Source organism: Malaclemys terrapin, chromosome 3 (assembly GCF_027887155.1).
Source record: "Malaclemys terrapin pileata isolate rMalTer1 chromosome 3, rMalTer1.hap1, whole genome shotgun sequence".
NCBI classification, from domain to species: domain Eukaryota; kingdom Metazoa; phylum Chordata; order Testudines; family Emydidae; genus Malaclemys; species Malaclemys terrapin.
This window is the reverse complement of record NC_071507.1, coordinates 142,735,138-142,749,666: the sequence shown is the minus strand read 5'-3', so window position 1 is coordinate 142,749,666 and position 14,529 is coordinate 142,735,138. Positions and strand designations below refer to the sequence as shown.

General features: G+C 43.8%; 1 protein-coding gene across 2 annotated transcripts in view; it reads right to left on the bottom strand.

Moving 5' to 3' along the window:
• Positions 1–2,944, bottom strand: part of SNX14 (sorting nexin 14) — an 82,915-nt gene extending 79,971 nt beyond the window's left edge. For both annotated transcript variants that reach the window (XM_054022550.1, XM_054022551.1), the window contains exons 1-2: positions 2,711–2,944; positions 292–412 (exon numbers count right to left, since the gene is read on the bottom strand). In XM_054022550.1, the coding sequence (XP_053878525.1) occupies positions 292–412; positions 2,711–2,877 (288 nt within the window). In that variant the 5' untranslated portion in view covers positions 2,878–2,944. The remainder of the gene's footprint in view (positions 1–291; positions 413–2,710) is intronic.
• Positions 2,945–14,529: the final 11,585 nt, after the last annotated feature.

Here is a 14,529-nt window from a genome sequence, read left to right as displayed (position 1 = left end):
ACGACTGCATATTTCAAGCCCTTAAGTAATAAGGCCCTAATCCTGCAAACACACTTAACTTTACACATGTAAATAGTTCCACTGGGTTCAACCCAAATATTTGCAAGATTAAAGCCTTCATTTGTATCTGAGGACTGTACATTATAGGAAGTTACAAGTTAATATCAACTGCATTCACCACTGTTACATTAATAGAGCATAACATTTTTCTAAAATTACTGTTTGTACATATTGCTACAAAATAAATGGAGAAAAATTAAACAAATACTACAAAGAAAAAATTAAATTTACCTTGGGTTTATATTTTATTGTAAAAAGAATATTTGGCAAGAGAGAATCTGGTCCTAATGAGCAGTAGAATGTGACAACGCCAGCAACAAATGACCAGAAGATCATTAAAATGTGAAGATACCTTGTAAACAAAGAGAGAAAAAGAAATCTGTATAACAAGGTAGACAATACCATATGGTATGTTTACAGCAGAATTTTTCAGAACATAATATGAACACAAGTATTTCTTTTAGTGACTACTCTACCAGAAATTACACCTAGTTCTATCTCAGGAGTTCTCAAACTGGGAGTCGCAACAGGTCAGGAGGTCAAGAAGTGGTTACATGGGGGTTGTGAGCTGTCAGCCCCACATGGGGTCACAGACAGCCACTGGGAGAGGGGGGATGTTGCACTCAGAGGCTTGCTGTGTGAAAGAGGTCACCAATACAAAAAGTTTGAGAACCACTGCTTTGTGTGTTCATGAACAGAGTCTTATCTCAATGATTGGAGCTGCCAGTTACGTAAATCTAAGGTGAACTCATCCACAGACAGGAATAATAAAACAGCAATACTAATATAGTACATTATTTCAAAGCATATTACAAATATAACTAAGCCCCACAACACCTCTGAGGGGTGGGTACTGGCCTGCCGATCTATGTTCAGACTAGACCACACCTAATATCTTCCTGTTCTGATACTGACTGACAATCCAATAAGTTAATATAATATTTTACATTTACTTAATAGTATCTTTTAAGCATTAAAATATGAATTTTTAACCCTACTATGACAAATGGCGAGTCTGAATACTAATTTTGTATAGGGACACAGCACTCTCTACCTTTGATGCTCTATGGGAATTGTTTAAAATAAATGTAAACAAGTAGGAGTATAGTAATGGATGCTTTTTAGTCAGTATCATAATGACCTCTTGTAGAGCTGTGCTCGATGTAGCGGATAAATGTTTTTCTGTCCAGGAACTTTTTGTTAAATTTTAAGAAACCTAAACTAGCACCCTCCTCTAAGGGCACGTCTTCACTAGCAACATTAAAGTGCAGCCGTGGCAGCACTTTAATGTGGCTGTGTAGTCGCGGCACCAGCACTGGTGCACTATCTACACTGCCACTTTACGGCGCTGAAATTTGCAGCGCTGGGGGGGAGGGAGTATTTTTTCACACCCCTGAGTGAGAAAGTTGCAGTGCTGTAAAGTGGCAGTGTAGATAAGGCCTAAGTCTCCCAGTAGGTCTAGTTTTATCAGTAAGTCTCACACTGAAAATGCCTCAGGGCAAAAAGTAAGCATGTGTGCCCTGCAGGGCTTTGGAGCAGAGCCCGGAGCAGCTCCAGAGCAGTGGAGCTGCAGGTTTTTGCCTGGAGCTGGAGCGGAGCCGGAGCACAGCTCCAAAGCCCTGCCCAGCACAGAATCAGCACCAGGACTTTATTAAGTCTGTACTCCTTACTTTAGAAATAACTGTTGCTCATACCATATACAATTTATGTTTAATAATTTGGGGATGGGTATATTGCTGCTATTCTGGATTGTAATGCACACACTCTGGAGATTGAGGTAAGAAAGGAGAACGACCAAAAAACAGAGAGACTATGCAATCACACGCTGGGAGCACTATAACAACTCACTGATATTGACCCCCAAAGTTATTTATTCACAGGATAGGTCAAGAAAAAGGAAGATCCCCCTCCTGGCTGACACGAGTATGAATGGGCATGTGAAGCAAGCGTGGGGTCATGGAAGGGTAAAAGCAGAGGTTGTCGCTTTCTGTCTCCCTCTCCCCCACACAGTTTGACCCCTCACTACAAACTTTTCCTTGAATTGCTAGCTGCTAATACGTTGCCTCTGGGAGAGGGGCGGACTAAGAGGAGGAGAGGAGCGGATGCTGTTTGCCGCCTCTCCTCTAAAGTCAAGGAGATAAACTGGAAACGATCTGAACTAAGTCCTCATTTTCCCCGCTTCCCAACGTGCCTGAGCTGTGTCAGGGCAGCTAGTCCCGACCGCGGGTACCGGGGGAGGGCTGAGCAGTCACGGCCTCGCCCCGCCCCCGGCCACAGCAACCGGGCTGACAGCGCCACGCAGTTACCTCGGTGGGGCGCCTGTCGCTGTTCTCGGGCGAGCTCCCGTCAGCGCAGCCCGTGGGACAGAGGAAGCCGGGACCCCGCCCTCCCCAGCCGGGTCCGGAGAGCTGCCCCCAGCGCCGCTCCCGGCCGAACGGCCCCGCCGTAGACAAACAGCCCGCACGGGCCCCGGCCAACAAGTAGGGGAGCGTCGGCCCTGCTCCCTCACCCGGGCCCCCCTCCGACACCCTTCCGCGTCATCCCCAGTAACGGCCGCTCGGAGGTCGCCGCAGCCGCCGGCTGTTGGGAAGGGGGCGGGCGGCAGCGGGGAACAAGAGGGAAGGACGCGGGCCCAGGCGGTGGCTGTTACCGGTTCAGCAGGAGGGTGGCCGCGCTGAGTCCCAGCAGGATGCAGCAGAATAGCGGGTACTGGCGGCAGACCTCCCGCAGCGCCTCCAGCCCCCGCGCGCGCTGCCTCAGTCTCTCGCGCGCCCACCCCCACCCCATCGCCGACAGCGGGGGAGGGGCGCGGCGCATCCAGCGCGGGGACCCTCGAACCCACAGGGTGGGGAGGGGAAGAGAGAGAGTCGCAGCGCCACTTCCGCTCTTTGTCACGTGATTCCACCACCACGTGATTGCACTAGCGTGCGTCGGGTCCGTGCCGTGCGTGAAGTTCGGGGCGCCGGCGCCATGGTGATGTGGGCGGGGCGTTAAGACCCAGCCGCGCTGGAGGCGGATGGCAAAGCTCCGATAATGAGCATCGAGTCGAACGGCCTCGGCCCCGGTCTGCCCCGAGGGGTGGATGGGCCCTGCCGCCCCGGGGCCGGGTTGACTGCGCGACGCCGCCGCCGCGAACACCCCGGCCCCACCGCGGCAGTCGGGACGAGACCTGGGCTGCCCTCAAGATGGCTGCGGAGGGGCGGGGGGTGCCGGCCGGCTCAGCCCGGCGGCGGGGAGCCGGATTAGCGCGGGAGAAGCGGCCTGTTCCCCTAGCCAGCCGGGCCGGCCCTTGTAGTGAGAAGCGGGGCGATCGTGGTGACGCCTGGGCAACGGGCCCGGCGCAGGGGGCAAATTCTTCGCTATGGCGCGAAGTAGCGGGAGCGAGGCCGTCGCGGTGGCGGATACTGCTGTGGCGTGTGCGGGGGTCGGGGAGGTGGCCCAGTGGAAACGGGACTGGGGGAGGAGCCGGGAAAACCGACCCGCTTCCCTTTCTTAATCATTCTCCTGTCAGCAGCCTCGGGCCACGCTCGGCCAGCCCTGCAAGCCGTTAGCGGGTGTCGGCCGGCTGCTGGCTCCATGGATTCCGCCTCAGTTACTGTTTCCTGTGATACTTTCCCCCTTGTTTGCATTTTGTTCCCGTTAGGAGCCAGCTAGATTTTTGGCTCGAGAAATCCCCGTGGGGGGAAATGGGGTGTGTGGGGAGTCCCATTAGTGCACACTTGGCTGCTTTGTCCGCGAGCTTCACTGGGGGTGAATGGTTTTATTTCCAAATTTGACATTTTCTTGGTCCAGCTATTGAGGGGAAAAAATCAATAGTTTAGAACAGTGTTAAACTAGGGCTGATTTGGGGCAAGAACTACTCCCCTTGTACCTTATGTATAAAAAGATCCTTTCCAGCAAGTGGTCAGTGACCAGCGTAGGTGACATTTCAAGCCCGACTGTGTAACATGCTGTCCCAAGCCCTGGAAATAGAAGATCCCTGATGACAGAATGCTTACATAGAGTTATGATTACTCACGTTCTAATGCAGCAGGGATCTCTAGCCCATGGCATTTAGAAACTGTATATGTTGTATCTTATTAAAGTGGCGTATGCATATGGTGACTGAATTGAAGAAGCTGATTAATCAGGGGAGTAATGAAATATTACAAATAGTGTATTCCAGCTTCTCAAACCCTTATTTGCAGAATACGTAGTTGGGGGGGGGGGGGAGGGGATGAGCGTCACTTGAAAAGTATTTTGTAGGATGGAAATTAGCTGGTGAATGCATAGTTTGTGCTGTTGTCTCTAAGGCAAAATAATAGTCTGAAAATTAATTTTTAGGTCATAGTGGCTAAACTTTAAGGTCAAGCTCACATTAATAACTACTGCTAGCTGCAAAGAAAGTCATAGACTTTCTAATATTAATCAAATGCACATCTGTACTTACTAAGTTACCATGAAATTGAGAGATATGATGGTACAAATAATTGTTTAGGTGAAGATGAATCAAATGTAAACTTCAACCAGGAAGTTAAAAGATGTGAACTCCTAAACAAGTCTTCATCTAGAATGTGCACAGGAACAGTTGGATTGTCATGCAAAAGATCTGCTTCAGGAGGACTGGCTTCTTCTGCTCACTCCTTGACTGTCTAAGAAGCAGGTGCTATTTTTAATATTCTTTCTTATTGCCTTGGGGGTACGCTTGGGTAAGAGACCAATAAGTGCACTGAGGACCCTCACATGCAATATAAGAGCCATGTTTTCAAATCTAGTGATAAAGTCAAGTCATTCATGAAAAATCCTGCTTATATCAACATCTGGGTGACTGAAGATGAAGGTGGCTTTAAATATTTCTGCAGCATGTCTGCGTGCCATAAAATCCAAAGCTTTTATTGATCTCAACAGCAGGTGAAGTGTCACTATTTGGTATGTTGACCTTTTTCAAGTTTGGCAAAAATCCCGGTGTGGAGTTGAATTGCTGTAGGAGCTGCTGCTAAAAAATTACATGTCACTATCCATGTTAGTAGCGTGTGTGTTTTATTAAGAAAAACTACATGTCTAACTAGATATGTGCAAAACAAATGGTATGTGATCTGCTACTCCGAGTCCCAGGAGAAGCATTTATTTCCCAGTGTCTTCCTGCACCTTCCTTAACTCTACTGCTCTTGCACAGTGGGAAGGATTTTTCTGTGCTCTTAGTTTTATTATAATGTATTACATTATTTAGCCCCTTATATTGGTCTTTTTAGCCATAGCTGTCAAAGTGCTTTATGAAGATAAGAAGTATCATCCCCATATTACAAAAGAGAATATTGAGGGACAGAGTGAAGTCACATGCCCAAAATCACATAGCAAACCAATAGCAGAGGTAGGAACAGAAGTCAGTTCTTAACTTTACTTCAGTGTCTTAGTCATGGGTCTATAATGCATTTTAACTAAGGAGGCAGTAGGAATCATGTTTGTGTACCTATAAATCTCTGGGATTACTAATAACTTGTCATCTAAGAGGCAACAGTTTGATTTCTTCAAGGTCACACAGAAGAGTCAGTCCTAGAATATTAAGTATGATTTAGAAACTTTCCTTAAAGTTTGCAAGTGTTCACCAATCCCACTTGTGAATAAGTGAAATCTTTGTCAGCCACACAAAATCAAGTAAACCGATTTTGTGTATGTAACCTAGCTGGCGGTGAGGAGATACTGAGTATTTATAGCCCATACTGTCTCAGAAGTCGAGTATGTTTTTCTTACACTTTTTTGTCCAATTACACATAGACAATGAACACTGTGACCACGTGCACCTCAGCAAGCTGCTTCTCCACTTCTTCCCATCCCTCATTGTGGCAGACAGCAATGCATGCCCCTCTGTAATCCTGCCCTCCACAAACATTCAACAAAATAAGTAGTTCTGCTGGGTTTCAGCCCTTACACTGTCACACTGTCTTGCTTTCTACAAGAATTTAAGAGCAAATAAGATACTGACATCCTAAAACAACTGTATTTTAAAGTGTTTCCATAGGGTAATGTCCTAGGATGCAGGAGCACTACCTGTTCACCAGTAAACAAGGGGCCAACTTTAGTAAATCCTTTTACACAGGTGCTTAAGGAACACCTATAGGCTGGCTGCTTGGGAGACAGAGGGGGAAATCAGGTCATAGGACTCGTTAAAGCCAGCCAGACACAGAATTTTCTCTTTTTTTTTTTTCTTGTTAAATTTTTTAAGAACCCTTTGCTGTCCTTTCAGGTTGAAACTAATAATCAAAGTAGTTGGGTTTTTTTAGAAAATTTTCAGTTTAATTATTTGGGTTAATGATGAATGGGGAGAGCAATTATATGTATGGGTATTAGTGTATTAGTACACTTTTTGCATTATAGTTTTGGCCTTCACAACATCTCCTGGCAACGAGTTACGCAAGTTGACTGTGTGAGACTTTGAGTCCAAGAGATGAGGAAAGTATCTTGTAAGGATTGTGGGCTCATTCCCACCCGGGAACAAAACATTGGGCATTTTGTGTTCTCTTGTGGCAAATAGATCCATGATAGGGGTAACACACTGGTGGAATATTAGTCTGATGGGACCCTCCAAAGACCATGCATGAATGATAGCAGTCTGGTGAAAAAATCTGCTAAATTGTTGAGTTCCAGGAAATGAAGGTCTGTTGGAGTTATCTCATGGACTTGATACCATTTCCAAAATTTGATTGCCTCTTCGCATGCAAACAATGAACAAGCACCTCTTCGCTTGTTTGCACAAATACTGTTGTCCGAATACCATGCTGATGTGCTGTCCATGAGAACTAATATGGTGAAATTCTTTAAGGCTGAATGGAAAGTTTTGCATACTAGCCTGATTGTCCTGAGACCACATGTAAATGTCTTATCTGTTCCTGAGACCATGTATCTGACATTGGTCCAGGTGAGCACCCACTTTGTACTGGAAGCATCTGTGATCAGTGACTTCATACATGGAGAAGGCGGGATCCCCTTTGAAGGTATTTTGACAATCTGTCCACAAGTTGAGTGCTAGATTAACTGAAACTACAACATGCATGAACATCTGATGTCTTGAAGGGCAATACCCCCCAACCTCAGCTATCCCTATAATCATCTGGCTAGCAGCATCGCATAAATGCAATCTGTCATGTGGCCTAAGAGTTTGAGGCAAGTTCTCAATGTGGTAGATGGAATTAATTTGATGGTGAATACTATTGTCCGGATAGATTGAAATATCTCCTCAGAAAGGTATGCATTTGCTGGTTTGGAATCATTAGAGCTCTTATGAATTCTCATTTGTGATGGATAATTTGCTATAGTTTCTCTTTTGAATAGAAGGACAGAATCAAGGGCCATGGAGAACTCCTGATGGGGGAATGCCTTTAATTAGCCAATCGTCTAGGTATGGGTAGACATGAACACCCTATCTCCAGATGTGTTGCTAACACTGGTAGGCACTTTGTGAAAACTCTTGGTGTTGTGGAGAGACCAAATGGCAGGATTTTGTATTGATAGTGGTTGTGCCCTGCTGTGAATTGCGAGTATTTCCTATGGGCTGGAAGGATTTTGATATGGAAGTATGTGTCTTGGAGGTCAGGAGCCACAAGTTTCAGCTTATAATGAAGGGAGGAAGGCTAAAGTCACCATCCGGAATCTGAAATAGCATATATGTTTGTATATAGGACAGGACAAAGACTCGCTTCAGTGTAATGAGGAAATACTGGGAATTAAAACCTCTTCTTCTGAATTCTAAAAGGTCCCCTTTTATGGCCCCTAGCCAGAGTAAGGAAACTACTTTTTCAGTAATTGGGATTTCATGAGAAAGGTCACCAAGGAAGAGGAGGGACAGAGACTGGAATTGAAGAGCATACTCTTGGGAGGTGACTTCTTGTACCCATTTGTCATTAGTAATTCTAGTCTAAGATGGAGAAAATAAAGAAAGGCAGCATGTGAAGTGTTTGCGGGGAGAGAGAAAAAGAGTGTCTGGTTGAGTTGTACTGGCTGAGTTGTGACTTTTCCCGTATGTCAAGCCTGGTGCCTGGATGATGAAGCAGGATGGCTAGTGCTGGAGATAGTACTCTCCTTTGGGATAACCTAGGCTTCTTCCTGGGGGTAATCAGCAGGCTGCTGTTAAGAATAGTGGGTGTTCTGACTGGTCTGTCTTGGATAGTTGAAGGGTTTTTTCCTTGAGGCCCAGACTGTAAATATCAAGGGATTGTCAAGCAGCTCTGGAATCCTTCAGTGAATGCAAATAGTCTTCAGAACAAGTGTTAAATAAGTCTGTGCCTTCAAAGAGCAAGTCTTCAATATTATTCTGTATCTCCTATGGGATACCTGACAACACGCTCTTCATTGTGACTACCATGGCCATGGATGTAATTGCCAAAACCAAAGCATCCATGGCTGCTTGCATGTTTTTGCCACTAACTGACCTTCGGATATTATTGCCTTAAGTTCCTCACTAGCATCTTGAAGTTAGACATAAAGGGTTGCTTTGTCCCAGCTTTTCATACTGAGCAAATAGTGCTTGCTAATTTGCTAGTCACAACTAGAGTGAGTCAGTGGAATAAGCCTTTTCCCACAAAGATGTTGAGCTTTTTATGGGCTGTCTTTGGGAGTAGACTTCACTGGGCAAGGTGGTCTGGATTTCTCGTGGATTGCTGAGACCACCAGGGATCTATGACCCACGTTGGGAGTAAAATTGTTCAAATATTTTCTGCAAAGCTTGAAATCTTTGCTTGCTTTGCAAGTATGGGCTAAGGCAGCTGAGGTATGCCAGAGATTTATGGGGGGTCCCAATATGCCTTTAATAGGTATTACTAACCAAGTAAGCAGCCCCTGAAAAGGTCTAAAAGCTGGTATTGGAGTGGAGACTACTTCGTCAGGCAGTGATGATGAGGGATCTTTGAGAAGAGATTGGCCTATATTGGTCTAGAGCTTTGGAACCTGCCTCTTCCTCATGTGGCCCTCTAACCATCTTAAGGCCAGGGGACTTGGGTGGTCTCAGGAAGGAGTATTGAAATTGCAGAATTGTGCAACCTTTGCTTGCACAGTGAGTAAGAGGGAGATCTATTTATAGACAGTTTTGAGGGTGGATGTCAGTAAGGCCAGAATTACCATGGTACAAGATTGTAAAGGTAGGGTTGGTTGGACTGTTTAGACCAGCGCCAGAGGTATGGAGCACTAAGCTGATGCTTAGAAGTGAGTGGCCCTCATCTCAGGGGAACCGTTCCCAGATCTGTTTTTATGGTGGGTTATTGGGGAAGGATCTTGACTGGAAGGATGAGAGAAGTAGATGTGTTCCTAAAGGTGATGGTGTCAGTACTAGTTTACTCTTGGCACCCACTCCTAGTATTCTTGGTACAGAGATTGGTACGAGAGTAGTAATGACACTTGACAAAAGAGAGTTTGATGGAGGTTAGGGCTTCTGTTGTAAATGCCAGCTCAGGTGTCAATATTACCAGCTTTGGTACTGAGAAAGTGGTAGGATTTTGTTACTAACAGATACTAGGTTGGAATTCAATCCCTCAATCAGCTGACCCATATAATGAAAAGGATTTATACTCAGTTCGCAACCCAGGGGGATACTGAAAGCAAAGGGCTCTTATGCGTTTCTGCTTTTCCCATTTTTAGGAGAGGTAACTCAGTTCTGGGAATCATATTGGTCCATTGTTCTACTCTACCTTGTCTTGGTGTGGAGGTGGCGGTGCTGGCATTCATCACCAGCGCAGCTATCGGTGCTAAGTTGATTTTGGCAGTCATGGATGGGCTGTCAGTGCTGTGTCAGATGTCTTACTGGGAGCAGTCTTGGGAGTCGCATCCTAGCTCAAGTGTTGACTAACTGGGAGTTGCAGGTAAAAAGTGTTGTCTTGGAACACACTGCCCATTCTTCTGGGCCTGAAGTAACTCTACCAGAAGAATCAGCTGTAGCTGACTGTCTCTGCATTTTCCCATTCTTGATGAGGATTTATAGAGCAATACTCAAGCACAGGTCTTTTACCTAGATAGACCTAGCTGTTGTCTGTTCTATTTGTGAGGGGAATGAGCCAGTGTTAAGTCTATATTTAAGTGTCCCGTGGGCTGGAACCTCCTATACTTTTTGGAAACTAATTCCACGGCGTAACACCTCTTCCTCTTAGACTTTCGGCCTGAGTTTTCTTCTGTTTCATCCCATGGCTCAATCGTAAGCCCATTTTACCATCCTAAGTATTTGCTCTCTATTCTTGGTGTTAAACCTTTAGGTAGTCATAAACCATAATAGTGTCTTTCCCCACTGTCCTTTCTTCACCACAATCAATATATTTGCCTTCTTAGGTCCCAATCCTGCAAGCTGTTTTGTGCAGGCAGTTCCTTTAGTGTACACAAAGCAGAATTGAAGCCAATAGGGGGCATTAACTTTTCTTTCTAAAACATTCCCTGCAAACCCCTGAACATTTTTCTTGCTCTTCTTTAAGGAAGCTAGAATAATTTTCAGACAGTATGCCACACAATGTTAACTATGTTTAGCACAAGACTATTATATAGATAATTAAGGTTTTTGATATAGGCAGAAGCTTGTGATAAAAGCCTGCTAAAATTAAACATTGCTAAAAAAACCAAAACCCTGAAGATGTTCTTTCTAGTTAGACTATTTTAAATGTTTTTGTTTTGCTTTATTTTATTTAATGTGTCTGACAGAATGCTTGAGGCATAAGTACAATTTACAATAATATTGATGTTCAATTTAAAAACAGAACTGAAGGCAAAACATTTGATTTTAAAATCAGTTTATTTCAATGTACACTATAAAGTAATGGCAGTTTCTTTCACAATCTCCCTTTTGAGTGTTAAGTGCTGTGATGTACTGGAAATGCAGCACATTAGAAATTTGACAAACTGAAGACAGTTTTAGGCAGTCATCTCTGTGGAAAAATATTACTTTGAAAGTATTGGTACTGTTTTTGCATAATTTTTATGAGTAACGATGGGCTAGAATATGTAACTATATTTGATTCAGTATTATAGGTGCTCCACTCTGGAAGGGCTAAATCTGCCTCAGTGAAGTCAGAGTTGACATTCAGTACTTCTCAGATCCCAACTCTACAATTGCTGTGAAATTAACCCTCTTTCTTGTAAAAAGTCTAAGAACGAAGGGCCATCTTCACTTTCCCTTTAGAATGGTTAGTGGCCTGTTTCAGATGTGGACAAGATGGAGATTGAGCAGTAAGCCCTTACCATAGAGGTGTTTTTTTGTTTTTTGTTTTTAAAATGGTCTGAGTCACTAATATGGGTCAATAGCTATCTACTCAGCCCACAACTGTTAGAGTTAATTTGGTTCTAGAGCTTTAGCTGCCATAGACAGCATGGCCACAGTTGAGAGTTAGGGAATGTAAATTCACAGGCAAGACCAAGGAGAGCTCATATATGAAAGAATCTCAACCCCATGTACTGTTGATGCACTGCAGCTTTGAGGTTGATTTTTGCTGGCGTGGGGAGGGAGAAGGACAAAGAGGGAGCAAGTTAAGGTGTCTAAACTGCTGGATATATTTAGTCAACAGTACAAGATATAGCTACACTGCTCAGTCCTGCATTAAGTTGGTTCTTATTTTTATAATGACCCACTACAAAAATTCAAATCTTACCTCTTTTCATTTTCAAAATATGAGAGGTTGTGAGGGAAATCAGCTGTCTTGGAATAGGCAGCAACAACTTCACATGCAAACTAGCTGTCTTGCAAGGTAGAATCCAGTTTATACATTCCCAGACAGGGCCAGAACTGCAGCTGAAGGTGAACACTGATTCCACCATTTGAGAATATTAGCACATTGCCCTCTTCCTCCCCTCACCCGCCAATGACAGCCAGCCTTGATTCCTCTTCTGGCTTCTGAGGTGATCTTAATGATAATTTTCATTTCAGATATCCATTAGTTCCTATCCTTAAGGGGCAGATACTCATCTGAGGTGGCTTCAGAGCTAAAAATGGTGGTAGTCAGGGAAAGCTGGGCATTATCCAGATCCAAACACATTGACCACCTTCAGAAGACAACTGAAGAGTGGTGTTCCTGCAGTCTCCTCCCCTGCTCCCCCAGTGGGATAACAGTCCAAAGCCACCACAGGGAAAGGGACAGAATAGAAATCCTGGGTTATTTTAGGGAGCTTCTCCAAAGATGCTGGGCCCTTTAGGAGGGAGGCTCTATAAGCCTTATTTATCCAGCTAACCCCTCCGTGGAGTTTTCCTGGCAGTTGGGGGCATGGGGAGAGAACAGAAAAAGGACCAAGGCGCTCTGTTTCCTCCACCTTTTCTTCTAGCTGACCATTCACCTCTAGGCTGAAGTAATATTGTGATTTGTGAGTGAGCCAGAGATTGCATGGACCCAGACCTCACTCTTAAACAACTGCATTGACTATAGTATGCCACCACTGCTTGTGTACAAGTGCTGCAATGGTGAGCTGCATACACATGGTACATACACCTTTCTTCCCATGATCTCTGTATTGCTAGAAGTTGGCCAGAAATACCTACTTTTAGGTTAGAAGGCAGATGCCAGGTAAGTTGAAGGGGAGGAATGGTGGCAAGTTTCCTCTTTGGGGTGGATATCTTCTGCCTGAGTAACAGCCAAAGATATGTAGGGTTGTATTCTGCTTACAGGTAAGTGATGTCCTGTCTACTGAAGTCAATGGCAAAACAATCCTATGTACATGACTGGAAGTAGAATGGGATAGAGCCATCTAAAGTAATCAGCTTTGCTTAAAATCCATTTCATGTAGTGGATACATTTGAGGAAATGTGGCTGATAGATCAAAGGGGCACTAACTGGCTAGTTGAGCATGAGGAAATAGAATTCTACAGAAAAAGATTGGGGTACCTTCCCCAGGAGAAAATACTGGGTATGCTAAAGGGCTCCTTAATTTAGCAGCTAAAGGCATAACAAGAATCAATGGATGGAAGCTAAAGCTACAACAACTCAAACTGGAAATAAGGAGCTCATTTTTAAGTGAAGGTGATTAACCATTGGAACAAAACTACACAAGGAAGCGGTGGATTCTCCACATAAATACTGGATGCCTTTCTGGAAAGTCTAGTTAAGCCCAATACAAGGTCTATTATGGGCTCAGTAATAGAGATAAATTGAGTTAATGAGCTGTGAGCTATAAGGTCAAACTAGATCTAATAGTCCCTTCTCTTTAAATTCTACATAACTTAACATTTCAAATCAGGATTTATTTCAAGTCACATGTAACACAAAACAATGACAGTCTTCAAGCTTTACATAAGTACTATTACCTTCACTCTCACAATCAGACCAAACCAATTTTCCAAACTAAAATCATTGGGTGTGGTTAAAACATGGATTTATAGTGGAAGCTGGTTTCAGCCTTTATTAGCCTCCAGAAAAGGTCTACATTAAATAAGTTAAACGCATTTAAATAATGTAAAATAGAGGAGTTACACTGGATTAACCCTCAACATTGGTTTAGCTTGCATCAGTAATGATCAATGTAAGCTAAGCTAGGCAAGAGTTAAGAGGTGTGTCTTCATTAGAGATTTGAACTTAAAGGATTTAAAATTTAGTTAAACCTGTGCAACTTCAATATGGACAACACCTAGTGGATCTCTATACTGTATTTAATATTGAATAGCTAGAGGGACATTTCAGAAAGGTGCCTCTGTGGGCAATCTGCAAAGCCACTGATACTTCATTATTACCCATAGGAGATGACTGCCCCACTGGGTGAAGAAATTATTTTCTTCCACAACACCTTCAAGCATGTTAGTAACTTACATATTGTTTCAAAATATAAATGAGTTTGCATGTGGGAGTGATGCTCCCTACCAGATCTACTTTGAATACCTCTCCAGGCAGGGAGTACATAATGTAGAAAGGCAATTTAAATTAACACTACACTTTTTGGTCTATTTCTAGATACACCACAGGTACAGGCTTTGGAACTCACCCCCTTTTGTGTTGTAGCCTAAATCTACTGACATCAAGGCAAACTGAAAGGCCCACTTATTGAGGCTTTTGAAGAGCAAAAGACACCATGAGGGTGAATTTGTGAATAAGGCAGGTTATTGTGCTGGTTTGATTTTTTTTTTTTTTTTTTTTTTTTTTTTGTTATTTTCACATTTTGAGAGGAGTCTACTGGTGGTTTGACTATTTTGAGAATTTATCTCAGGAGTCTTTAGATTATGCAGTATGGTCCACATTCTGACCAGTAAGCCATAACACAAGTAGTGCTAGAGTTTTACCAGAAACAAAAAAATTTCATTGGGTTTAACAGGTAGAAACACCGATCTAAAAGTATGTGTACTTTAAATAGTTTTTGTTCAACAAATGCGGAGCTGCAGTGAAAAGTGACTTAAAATGTTCTACTTAAAGTTAGATTACTATGGGCAGGTCTACACTACAGCCCAGATTGATGCTCTGAGATCGATCCACTGGTGGTCAATTTGGCCGGTCTAGTGAAGATCCTCCTAATCAAACAGCAGATCGCTCTCCAGTCGACCCCTGTACT